The sequence below is a fragment of the Liolophura sinensis genome, chromosome 7, assembly GCF_032854445.1.
Source record: "Liolophura sinensis isolate JHLJ2023 chromosome 7, CUHK_Ljap_v2, whole genome shotgun sequence".
NCBI lineage: Eukaryota > Metazoa > Mollusca > Polyplacophora > Chitonida > Chitonidae > Liolophura > Liolophura sinensis.
In genome coordinates this window covers 46,921,393-46,935,309 of record NC_088301.1, presented here as the reverse complement: position 1 = coordinate 46,935,309, position 13,917 = coordinate 46,921,393, and the positions used below count along the sequence as shown (strand labels likewise).

General features: G+C 35.4%; 1 protein-coding gene across 1 annotated transcript; it reads left to right on the top strand.

Annotated features, from left to right (window-relative positions):
• Positions 1-209: 209 nt before the first annotated feature.
• Positions 210-13,362, top strand: LOC135470310 (store-operated calcium entry regulator STIMATE-like). Its single transcript, XM_064749171.1, has 7 exons — positions 210-549; positions 4,095-4,143; positions 4,899-4,994; positions 7,091-7,212; positions 7,701-7,822; positions 8,091-8,174; positions 9,678-13,362. Exons 1-7 carry the CDS (start codon positions 297-299, stop codon positions 9,927-9,929), a joined length of 978 nt encoding a protein of 325 aa, XP_064605241.1. The 5' UTR covers positions 210-296; the 3' UTR covers positions 9,930-13,362.
• The last annotated feature ends 555 nt before the right edge of the window (positions 13,363-13,917 follow it).

Sequence of the window (13,917 nt, the reverse complement as noted above, 5' to 3'; positions counted from 1 at the left end):
GTTTATTTCTTTATAACAAAATGTTTTTTAAAAGTTATGTTGTGTTATTTAAGCTAGATTTTACCTGTTTTATGATAATGCACTGTCAAAGTGTGTTGACAATATCAGTAGAAGCCGAAAACAACATCTAAAATTGGTGACATTATTGACAACTACTGCGCATGCGCATTGTGCCATGTGTCAATTTATTTTACGAAAGCAAGAGGAGAAGGTGAAAGGGATCCCTTTCGCGGAAGATGTTTCTGAGAAAAGTGTGCCTTCTGTAGTAACTTCTTCAGTTTTATGTCTCATAAGAAATGAAAGTAGTGTACAGGAGTTTAATCCTAATGGGATCGTTAGGAGAGGGGTTATTTTTTGTATCAGGCGATGAGCCTGACATTTCTCGAACTGTCACTCTTGATGCAACAACAACGTCGCTTGGTTCACTTGCCAACAGAAGTCGGGAACATGCAGATCCACTTAACCACTGTGGGAATGGCTCTCTAGTTGGCCCTCTTAGTTTACTTGTCCAAGGATTATTAGCTTTTCTAGCTTTTACGTCACTTATAGGTAAGTTCTTATAGGTAAGAACTCATGACATTACTTATTGTTTCTTCTGGTGTGTAGGCTACTTAGTTCAATGAAATTAAACGTTGAAGTCTATTTTCAACAATTTTTGATATTTACCTGCCTGATCGTTTTATGGCTGAATTCAAAAAGCTGTTGGAAGCACGAAGTTGGCCATTATACCCACTCCAAAACAGTGGCACATGCCGATTTCTGGTGTGGACTGAGAAGAGATGGGTATTTTCAATCACTCAGTACACTGCATAAATTCACAGAATAAATACATTTTGAGACACTACCCCCACAGTGGCCGTAAGCTGTCTGTCACCATTTTGATCACTTGCGAGAACAAACGAGACTGAAGAGAATAGACGACAGGGGAAGTCAACTAGCCAAATGGATTACTAGACGTGCCTAGTGTTGCCATAGGTATTATCTCCCTTGGACGTGCTTATTGTTTTTCTGCACTTACATCAATCACGTGACTTGTATGTACGAATATCAGAACGAGATGGAACGCTCCGATACCACGGTAGAGCATCGGCTTAAAAGAGGAAGTTGTAACTTCCTCGCTTGGCTTTCAGCATGAAGGGAATAGTGCAACGACTGCTTGACCCTTATCAGAAAAATGGCGACTTTCTTGCCTTTAGTAAGGCGTCTCAGTGAAGCAGCCTTAGATAAAAGAGCGTTGGATATCTGTCCAGCAACAAGGAGACACATTACATGCACTCCAAGTGTTCCTTCGTCGTCATATGACTGAATGAAGTACCAAGTTAAACCCCAAGCACTCACTCACTCAGAACGAGATGGCGTCCACAATGGGTGTAGTGTCTGAAAATGTATTTATTTTGTGAATTTGTGCGGTTGTCATGGATCGTTTTTTGTTTGACGAGACTCAGAACAGGTTGTTTGATTATGGGGACCACTTGGTTGACATCGATTTATGCTAGGGAAGATTTGATGCGTGTGTCAATATGCGTTAAATGTGGCTTACCATCAGTCCAACACATTAGAAGTAGTTATTCCAATAACTCTCCCAACACTTCGTGTTGCTCAATACAGAGTGTTACATTCAGCAGCTAGACAGGACAAAGTTATTTTGACAAGCAACAAGGAAATATTTCTGTGTATTTCAACAACATTTCGACTCGGGAATGGATTTACACATGCAGGAGCGGTAATAAAGGAGCTATTCTCATTAAAGCACACAAGAAATTGGGGGGTGCTGTAGTTTGGGGGTGGATTTAACAGCCCACTTTGTTCTGTAACGTGCCTTGCGGAATGGACCTACAGGGCTTTTTAATTTAACAATTAAATGTTGATGTAGGTAATATCAGAATTTGTCGAAAATAGATTTGTACTAATTCGTACTATACACCTTTCTAACCAGTTTTTAACAAGTTCCAGGACACCTGCCCGAGTTAATCAGCTACCACAAAGATAATAAGAATAATAAAATAAAAAAGCAATATGCTGAAAATTTGTTGCTTTTGGCTATCGTGTTCAAATCATTACTTACTGCCCTTAGTAGCACACTACTGGATTTTACCAATTCAGAATTCACCATTCGATTTTGGTTCACACTGTCAGCATGAGGATGTCATTCATTTATGCAGAATTCCAGCTGTTTAATGGACAGGGGTTAATAGAACATGTACAACAATGATGGAGAAACAAACCTTATATGTTGTTAGTTGCGCACTCTGGTGGCTGTCTCGTTCTGATACAAGGCTCAAGATCATTGTGAGCACAAAAAAATTAGGTCATTAGAGTGAATAATACCTTTGGCACTCATGGCAGTAACATTAGGCAAGTTTAGTCACCCATCAGTTTGAGGCTGGCAGAGGTCTTAATCTCAAAGCATTTAGGTCAATTTCCTTTGTCAATTTCGTTTGTCATAAGTGATCGGAATAGCGAGAGATGGTTTTTGGTCGCAGTGGGGGGTGGTGTTTTGTACAGTTTCCATGAGTGATTTTTGTGCGGCGGAACTCAGAACAGGTTAGATGCTTATGAGGGCCACCGAGTTGACATTGGTTTATGATAGGAAAGGTTTAATATGGGTGTGAAGATGCTGTAAATGCTCCTTACCATCAATTTCACACATTTTGACACACTCATGCTGCTTGATCTCAGAAGTACCCCACTCCATAACTAATTTGTAACTTGTTTCTGCAAGTGTGCCTCTTCACTGACAGTATTTTCTGAACTCAGACTAAAGGGAGATCACTCCTATTGCATCTGGCAGCAGCATTGAATGGGTGATTCATAACTGAGCAAAGACCCATCTTTTTCACCCAAACCTGGAACTAGTTAAACAACTAGCTGTTGGCCTATAGTAGGGCTTCAAATTTCCTATATACATGCAATAATAATTCATGTAAAAGATTGTTTAGATGAGCTCTGCTTTTATTTATATATTACAGTCTGGGTAAGTATGTTTAGGGTTGTGTAGTCTCTCACTTTTTAATACTCCAACTTACATCTGCATTTTCTGTAAGCAGAATGGTTGAGTAGAATAATGTTAAAGTATATTCAACAAGTGCTAGAGTGAGCCATTTATTTTCAGCTCAAATTTGCCCGTTTAATTCCAATTTCTGATGTTTTAATTCAAATGATATTACTGTTACGTGATAAATAGTGCACTCTGTAGTTGTTTCCAACATCTTTGCAAAAGACATTTCAAGGTCTTTTTATGGGAATAAAAAAAAGAGTGCAGCCAAGAAATCATGCTACAGTGTAGATGTCAAGCTATACATATATCTGAATTTTAAATTAAGGAAAAAAGACTTCAGTTTATTTATTTATTTAGTTAACTATCTTTGTGGGATATTGTCAAGTCCCTGACAAAGGATTGTGGTCCATATCCCAGCCACCATTGTTTACATGAAGTATGGATACTGGTTGGTTGTGTTCACTCATGCTAATGGGATGTGAAAAATGGGCAGGGCCTTGAGACATTCTAAAATCTTCTGTTAGTGGATAATCCTGCCTACAGTTTCTTCCCAAAAATGCTGGCCACTGCTGTATTTTTGAGTATGACATAAAACGCTGATGAAATAAATAAATCCAATAAACAGGCGTCAGCAGTATCAGCATATACAAAGCTTGGTAAAATTGGCAGTATTCATAAATATGTGATTTGTTCACATTCAATCAGAGATTTTACACAGTCAGTTTCACAGTGCATTTTGAAAATTAATTTATAGTTATTTAAACTTTTGATACATTTGTTTCATAAAAACTTTCAGTCCTAGGGCTTTCATCAAGCTACTTAACTGATTTTTTAATCAATAGCAGATTCTTGCAGATTTAAGCAGGTAACTCACTGTGAGGCAAAGCTCCCAAATGAATAATGAACTTCAAGAAGAAATATCCAAACTTGTTGGCAGAGTGACATTTTCATGGGTGCACTGCCTGAACTCCTATCTTTGTTTGATTATTATTTTAGTTATTAAGGATGCATGCTGGTTTTACCTATTGGACACCTGTTGTTTTTCTTTTATTATTATTACCATTAATTTTATTTACAAAAAAATTTTTTGTTACAGTTAAAAGGTGCTGTGAACCAAAACATGAAAGAAGGACATGGATTATATGGTAATGTTATTTATGTTATATCTATCTTAGTTTACTACATTGTCTTAGCTTGCTGTATATTGATGGAACTTTTATACCGTTATTCATTAAAGTGAAGTAAAATACATCTTGACAGTGAAGACGAGGGCGGTGGATCCAGGGTCAATCCCGGGTTGGGTCACAACTGAGACCATAAAAGAGGAAGTTGTATCTTCTTCGCTTGGCGTTTAACAATAAGGGGATAGTGCAAGGACTGGTTGACTCATATCAGTATAATGGCATGTGCGGGGCAATTTACTTGCCTTCGGTAAGTTGTCTCTTTTAAGCAGCACTAGATAAAGAGGTTGTGGAAATCCGCCCTGCAACAAGGAGGCACATTACATGCACTCTGAGGATTCCTGACTAAATATTGTTGAGTACAACATTAAATCCCAAGCACTCACTCACCTACTCACAGTGACAAAGGTCTTTACACAATTTCCACAACCCATGCTCAGTTACCAATCTTGGTGATATGAGGACATTTCTGTATTCAGGAGATGTTTCATGGGGCATGCATGCTCTTAATGAATAATAAATATTAATATGAGTCTAACATGAGAGACAAGAAACCTCAACATGTGTATGTAAATGAGAAACTTAACATATTTTAAAACGTTTATTTTTATAAATATGTTGAGAAAAGTAAGGAATCTATAAATCTCAAAATTATGGAGGTAATCTGTTGTTACAGCAATAGTACAATGTTTTAAAGTTATTGTAATAATCTTTTGCAGGTTTTACGACACTTCCAAGCAGGCCATTGGAGCTGCTGTGATCCACTTTGCCAACCTTTTTTTGGCTGATGTTTTTACAGGAGATCCGTGTACATGGTGAGATCTCAAAAACTGAATGTCTTTATTATCAGATTTATAATGTTACATTAGTCTCTTGATTATACTAGAAATGTGGTGATCTCATAAGGCAGTAATGATGTTCTTTTTTTCTTCTGAAAACTATTCTTCAAAGGTCAGAGAATATTAAAAATGTCAGTAATAGGCCAGGTTAATGATTTTGCATTGTAAATAGGAAAGACCAAAAGTTTTAGTTGTATGTAGACTTGTAGTTACTTTTACCAACAGAAAACAGAAGAACTGTTGTTATTTTAATTCTAGACCTTTGCAAACAACACCAGGGATATAGTGAACAGTTTAGTTGTAAAAAGTGCAAGGTGACCTTTCAGACAACTTCTGTTTAAAAAGTTGTGAATAGGTGTTCAAACTATTGGTGATATAAAGGAAAATTTTAATTCTGCTTATTAAATGTAAATTTCTTTCTCTTAGAGTCATATGTAGATGTATGTTACATATTCGAATGTGATTGCCAGTTGTCAGAGACATTGCTTTTATCTCAACATTTTACATGTTTGAGCTTCCTGATGTAGACAACAAAGTTCATAGCAAAAGTTAATAGCATAAATATAGATTAATGAAACTTACTTAAAAGATTAAAGTCAGTCTGTTTTCACATTGCTATTATATTACATGTAATTACAGATGTGTGAGATACTAAATTTACACAAAAATTAATTCTGTTTAGGCTGTATGACAGCCCCCGTCTGAATTTGTTAGCAAGGTGTATTGTTCTGCTGCCAAGTTAGGTAAGGTTTATGGGGATTCAATAAAAAGTTGATGAAAGCTGGTATGGACATGACAATAAGTACACAACACCTACTTTCTTTCTTTCGTAATTAACCAGATTTAGTACTCACAAGGTTTTGGTTCAGTCACCTCAATTTCCAGATTGACTGTCTAAATAAGGGAATATCTCGACACATTTTGATGTCTGCACGCTAGCTGTCAAAAATATTGCCACTGGCACAAAAGCGTATTGAATGGTAGTGGTCATGTCAATGTGACACTGATAAAGTTAACATGTAAAATATTGCTGCCTAGTCTCTTGCTTTTGGTCCACCTGCCTTGCATGCCCCATGAACTATGTTCTTTGCTAAAGGAATATCAATTTCTGATGATTTGCTGATCTTTGTGATCCTGGCTTTGACTTTGATCCATCATCAGCATTGACAGACACCATGTTTCCATCCATGTAGTGTTCAAACCAGTCCTGTGTCAAAGATTTACAGTGTATTATTCCTTTCATCATGACATGATACCCAGTATTTGTTCTTGCAGATCAGCAAATTTTCAGCCTTGGCAGGTGTTATTTAGCAACATTTTATTTCTTACATGTTCATGTAGTGGAAGCAGCACTAGACACCTTCATTGACTAAATGGTTAGGGTTTCTGCCTCGAAGACGAGAGATCTGGGATCAAACCTGGATCGGGTCATACCAAAGACTTAAAATATGTGAGGTTAAAGCAAGAAAGCAGAACGTGACAATAAGATATGACTGAGTGGAGTGTCATGTCTGATGTCTTGGGCATGATACTTCTGTGGCGGCATGGACAAGAAGTTACAGTATATAAACACACCTAATGACAACACGTTGTGACTGAAAATTTTTAGGGATTAGTTAATTCAATGTGATGTAAAACCTCAAGCGTACATAAATACATTTAAACAAATCTAGAGAGATGGTTTCAGTGGGTTACTGACTGTCGTTCTGCATGGAAACATTGTGCCAAAATGACTACAGTAATCCTGTCACAATGTAAACAAAGGATCTGTCTACATAGGTGTATTTCAGAAAAGAATAACATGCAAAGTGTTCTGCTGTTGATACTTTTGAGCCCTTGGTGACAGTAAAGGATCAGGTCAGCAAGCAGCTTCTCAGGATTCAGATGCATAAGTTCTTCATTAGCATTATAGTTGACAGTTATGACAGTTTTGGCTCCAGACATTAATAAATAGGCTGATGTGTTCTCTATTTACCATTTTTACTCTCAAGGACTGTTTATGAAGATATTATTATGGGTACTGTTTGTTTCATGAAATTTAATACCATTTGTACTGTTTATTTGTTCAACAGGTATTTTGTGAGCTTCCTATTGGATTCCACCATTGGTTTGATCATCATATACATAGGGCTGAAATTGTGCCAGTATATTGTTATAAAGAAGGGCTGGGATTCTCTTCGGTTTGGAGAATATGGTAAGAAAGATGTTGATTTATTAAATCACACACATACATGTACTTTTGATTAAATCTTTATGAATGCCTGTGTTTGACCTATTCATATTTTCATTGCCAAGAAAAAAGGGCTTTCTTGAAGTAAAAGTGTCTGCGTTAGGTACATTGTATATGTATGTTTACTTCAGTCGCGCCAACAATCAAGTCATCCGTACACATCAGCTTTTAATATTGTTTATTTTTAAAGCAAAACAGCATAAAATATAAAGAATGATTTTGAAATTTGTATTTTTTTTCTTCTTCTGGTTCTTACAGATACATAAATACCTAAGGAAATCTGTGTGCATGTTCATTTAGCTTTCACACTCGGGTAGCATGAAAGGTGTGTAAATTTAAAATGTTGAAACACATACGTGTTGGTCCCCTTGTGCTAGCTCTGGTAATAATGACAGTATAAACATGTGGAATGAAAATATTTATGCACAAGCACAACGTAATTTTCCTTCCAGGCAAGCCTCCCTACTGTAATATGTGCCGTGCCTGGTTTGGCCAGTGCCTGCTCTATATCCTTGTCATGCTGGTGGAAAAGGTGCTTATGACTTTGCTGGTACAGTTTCACTTTTGGGTGGATGTAAGTATAAATACATTGAGTCCTTGCCAAAGATATACAAGACCACATGTGTAGCAGGAGTATTAACAGTATTAAAGGAAACCATGCATCAAAAAAAGAGCAAAAAAAAAAAAAAAAACGGATTGAGTTTGGTAATCTATGCATTATGTAGCTTTGTATTTTTACGGGTTTCCATTAAAGTTATGAGCGAAGTATTTTGTACGCTTGACTCTAATATACTATTGGATTTGGAGTGATAATCACCATCATTTGTTCTTGTATGCAACAGGTCAGAGAGTTTCTGATGTCCTGGGTGAAGAGCAAGAATCTGGAGGTGGTGATTACAGTGTTTATTGTGCCTTTGGTGGTAAATGTAAGTGTTGCTTGCTTTTACATGTAGGTTCTCTGTTTACTGTGAATAGGAATTAATGAAAACTAATGTGCCAGATTCCCGACTTTTATCCACCACCTAATTTTTAAATTTTTTTAATCTTAAGTTGTTGGTTAGTAAAATGTGTGTTGTGGCAAGAAAATTTATTTTCATTGTCATTTTTAGTTAGCCTGTGTAAAGTTCAGTGAACAGGCATAAATAATATTATACCATGAGTGTTGGTTTCAGTGGCCAATAAGATTGAATACAATGTTAAGGTAAAACGTTAGGGGTGATATCTTAAAAAGTACTGAACTTATTAGACTCAGGTTTTTTATACATGGAAGCACAATAACCTTCCTTTTTGATGTTTTGTGTTCATACTAGTTACTGTAAATCATATATTCACAAGTTACCCTATAGTGTATTGGAATCAATGTTAAGATAAATGTTAGGGGTGATGTCTCAAAAAGTACTGTATGTATTCATCTTAGGTTTTGCATACATATAAATCACAGTGACACAAGGGGGATGCTCCATCATTGGTACTCTGTGCTGAAGTGTTTACTGTAAAGTAAAATTTAAAAAATTCATCACTTGTCTATAATAGAATAAATGTTAGGGACGGTGTGTCCAAGTGTACTACAAGTATTTTGAACTCTGGATATGCATACAGTTAAAGTATAATAACATAAGGGGGATGTTCCAGTGTTGAATTAATTACCGAAAATCACCAAAATTTATGACATGCTCCTTCTGTCTCTTGCATATTAGAGTCCATGTGAAGGTAAAATATTCATGTCCTTTATGTATTTGGCTGAAGTTTTGCACATGTGTCCCCAAGTTGTGAAGTCTTTGATAGACTTGCTTCTAATCAAAGTTGATGACCATGTAAAATGTAAAAAAAAAAAAATTAAATACATGAAGAAAAGGACAACCCATTCCTTTTTTATGGGGTTTGTGACGGGAACTATTAATTCCAGGAGCTTGGTCTGTCAACTTTACTCTCTTGTAAAGGGAGGTAAATACATATATATTTATATATATTTAACTTTGATAGGGCAGGACGCAAAAAATGTTAGAAAGAAGAGCAAAATTAAAGACATGTACCATACTTTGTAATCTCGATTCTAACAGAGATAACTGATTTTCATGAGCAGTGAACAAGGATTTACAAAATTTCTAGGACAGACAGCAAAGTAAAGAGCAAAAATGTTTGCTTTGCTAACCTTTGCTAGTCCTTTTGTGCTAACTACTGGTAAGCTAAAAATTTTAAATGTAATAGTGTGTTTCTCTTTAAAAAAGAAAACCAGAAATTGTGTAGTGATCATGTACTAATCTGTGCCAGGAATTAAATCCATGTAAATGAATAAATAATCATTATTTTTGTGTTCTCTGTGGTTCTTGTTTTGTTCCCTAGGTTGAAGTCAGATTAGGTAAATCTCATCTAGTTACTGTCAGTTTTGCCATTTGTTTTCTAAACTGATGCCTTATTTCTTTATTCAGGCTTTTATCTTCTGGGTAGTTGACAACTTCTTGAAGAGGAAAATTCGCAAGTCTGTTCTGGTGGATACAAACAGCGATCCTGAGGCTACCATGAAGTTTTTCAAATCCTCAGACAGGGTGAAATATTATCACAAACTTGCTAAGACAGATGATGCTCATTGCCTTCTGGCCAATGATGACGATTCAGATGGCCGATACTCACATTCTGAATCTCTGCAGGGTGAAATTAGGGAGCGTCTTGTTGACACATAGCAGAACAAGTAGACTATAGTATGTCTCATGGAAAAGTTATTATGCTACCACGTTGTGCCAATTAGAGTAGGTTTATTTACAGAAACAGCTGAGTACAAATCTACACAGCATATGGAATTTTTAATTTTTGTTTTTGTGAAGTTTCCAGTGCATATTGTAGTCTTTGTGTTAAATGTTGACCTGTTTTGTATTTATTTCTCTGTTTATCCCTTTCAACATTCTTTGTGGATATTAAATATCAATTTTTCTTGCATGATTTATAGGACATTTTACACAGATCTTGCTGGTAGAAAATGTACAGAAAGTGCTTGCATTGTCTCATATCCATGCGTAATCCATGAAGGTTGGGTAAATGTGTTGAAAAAGATATTTATGACTGGAATCACTGGCTATTATTATTGATCTTTCATTATTACCAATTACCTGTTCATACATTTAGTTGAAGCAAGGAGGATGAAATGCTGTTGTGGTATATACGGTATAGAAAATTCTTCATTATAAGTTTGTTGGTGTCTTTAGAGAGCAATACTCATGGCAATATCCTTAAACCTGGTCAAATACATAAATTTCTTTTATTCTCTTTAATATGTTGAATATGTGAAGAAATCAAGAATATTTTTTTTTATTTTGAAAGTGAAATTAAGTTCCATTTGTATTTAAAGAGTCTGTTTTAGTATACTACAATAGACTGTACTTGCATCTTAACAGGATTATTACTGGAATGGCACTATTCAAGCATGGTTAGTTCATTTGCATGGTCGTATTCATACAAAAAGTCCACCTCTCTTTTGATAAAGAGTATTCATGTTAAAATTAGTTCAAATATTTTCCCTATAGCAAACACTTTATTTTAACTATTTATTATTATTTAACTAGCTTAGTACCCACCGCCCTGATAAATGTAGTGATACATCTACCTCCTAGATTAAGGTATGGTTATGGTGTTATTTGAACTATTGCCAAAATGCATGAAATGTTATACTCCATAAATGGTTGTACAATCAGTATGAAAGGTAAATCTGTGGAAAAAATGTTAGGTAAAAAAAAAAAAAACTATGCAGAATTAACAGTTGTACATATATTATTGTCATATCACATTGCAGCTGGTACATGTATGTAAAGTACTTGCTTGTTTCTTTAAAATAATCACACACTTATTGGCTAAAATTGGCCCACACTTTATCGCCACAATGACTATAGACCGGCTGAATCAACAATATACACTGTATATTGTAGACTTTTCCTGAACCTGGTTGAATGAGTTTTAAAGTTGAGATATTGTGTGCTTGTTTGTTAACTTGTTCATCTAGGATTATTTATGTGAATTTGATTAAGTTTTATTCTTGTATTAAAATTTCACAGTGGTCATTTAAGTAGAAAGGACCAAAATTTTAATAAATGTTCTCAAAATAGTCCTTATCTCTGGACTTTTATCTGATACGTCATTGGAAACACTGTGAAATTGTTTAAGTGATAGGAGTATGTAATGTGTACCAGCCAGATTAAGGTATCGTAAACACTGGAAGTGATAAGGTCTTATTTGTAATGTTTGGATGTATGATGTATGTCTGTTACCTAAACCGTCCAGTTTTTAACATTTGAAGGTAAGAAACTGAATGTTTGTTAGCTTCTGAAAAAGAAGTATAAATAATGTGTAAGATGAACATTGTGTTATGTAGCATTGTGATAGACTGTATGCCTGTCATGGTCACAATTATTCATATCATTGGCATGGTATAACTGCAGATGTAAATCATATCGTATCTGGAATTTGAATCTTTGGTATGCTGTAACAACACAAAAATCATATCTGGAATACGAAATTCCTCTCAAAATTCAGTTGTCTGGGCATTGTCATCATAACACATACCTTGTGTCTTTTATTGGTTTCAAAAAAATTGGGCGTTGAATTTTCATGTTTACTTTTCAGATCTATCCTCTGACAGATCTATCTTCTGACAGATCTATCTTCTGACAGATCTGTAGACAAATATTTTAAAGAAGACCGCAAATTGTCTGCAGAAGTATCAGAATTGCTTAAAGGGTGCATGAAATGCCTTTTTGATTTCTTAATACAGATTATATGAAGTGGCCTAACATATGAATGTTCAAAAAGCTTCTCAGCTTTCTTCTTAGGGCGCAAAAATAGCTTTATACTACAGTTTTCTTAAGGTCCCAGCAGACAGTCGGAAAATAAAGTAGCCCGCTGTAGTGACGCCAACGATGAGAGCTGTCAAAACAAATTTGTTAGGTGGAGAAAGTCCGAAGCTCGTCCCGTGTTCCAAGTAAATTCATTGATGCGGAAATTTCCGAGTCTAGTAGGGATTATTAAGAAATATAAAAATACCTCAAAAGTGAAAAAAGAATTCTTAATTTTTGCCATAGGTTTCTAGAAAATCAGACTCTGCGTTTCACATAAACCTTACAGGGCCTGTGTCGCTATCTACACACTTGCTTTACATCATTCGCATCACTACACCAGCTTGACTTTTGGAGCGCTTGTGAGCCTCAGCTTTTTTTGTCCTGGCGTGGACCTGTTTAATCAGCAATTATAAATAAAATTGTCCAAGTGTTCGTTAGGATCATGTACACAGTTTAGATATTAAAGGCAATGCATGGTGTGTACCAGGTATATAAATGTAGGCAAGGGTTGAGGCAGATTGTTTGTGTTTTCTGACATTCACAGTCTGTCTCATAACCACGACCTCAGTGACGTCGGGCTTGTTCAACATTCCTATACAAATTTGTAAGTGGTGGCATTGAGCGGCGCATGCGCTGTAAGGAGTATGTTCTTTGTGTAGTACTTGTTATTTTTCATGTATCCTTCAAGTATATGTGTCCTTACTTGTTTTTCTTTTTTTTTCTGTTGTATGCGACTTCTTCATTTTGTATGCATTACTTTCTTTGCTATATCCACTGTACGATCACAGTTTGGACAATATGGTAAGAGTTCTCAAAATGACCAGTTACCTGTATTCTTTTCTAATATTGCATGTGCAGAGAACCAAATTTTAGTCCCAGCAAAATTTTAAACGTATTCTACAAATATATAAACCTCCATATTGATACCTTTTATGTAACTTGAGCATTTTTACAAACTATTCTGACCTCAAATCCAGCTGTTGCCCTTAGAGAAAGCGCAATATTCATCATTAGCTTATGACTGACAATCATTGATGAAGGGTTTTGTGTCTGAGTTCCATATTTAAGATAAATATCATTTAGAGTATCGCGTTTTTATTTGGTACTAAATTAACAATGTTGATTTTCAAGAGTTTCATAATGGTCACAAGTAACATGTTTATGAGTACTATGGTTTTTCTATTGTAAGAATTAGGGAGAGGTACATTTGATTTATGTCTTGTTCCCGTTTTTGTATTTTTTGTACTGGTTTTGGGCTTTTTTTCACATGTTGACAATTGAAATTTGCTGCTGATCCATTATGCCGTGTTAAATAAAAACAATAAATAAATAAATAATAATAAATAAATAAATAAATAAAACATGAAAACAACGAATTATGAAAGACTAACGAATGTCATTGGCAGTAACACTCAATATTGAAAGGAAAGGAGAAAAATATCGCTTTGAGTGTACATGTGTAATAAAACATAAATTTGGCCATGTCGCAAAAAATGTCAGAGACCATTTATTATTTGGAATTGTTCGTCCCCTATGGGTGCACTGAGCGGTGAAACTATAGGTCTTCAAAATCATTCATCCTATGGAACTGACAGTTGGATCATGGCTTCACTGTGACAAGTTACAGATAAAGTTCGAATTTTGGGCCGTTTAACCAATTTTCGACAAATTTATGGCCCTTTTTTCACTTTTGAACATTAGATTTTTTTTGGCAAGACTTGACATGAAAACAGTTCATCGTATATTCATACCAGACTACCTAAATGGTTTCACCATGACAAGTTATAAAGTTAGATTTCTTTCGACAAAAGTATGGCTGTGTTTTTCCTGTGTGGTGGACTTAGAT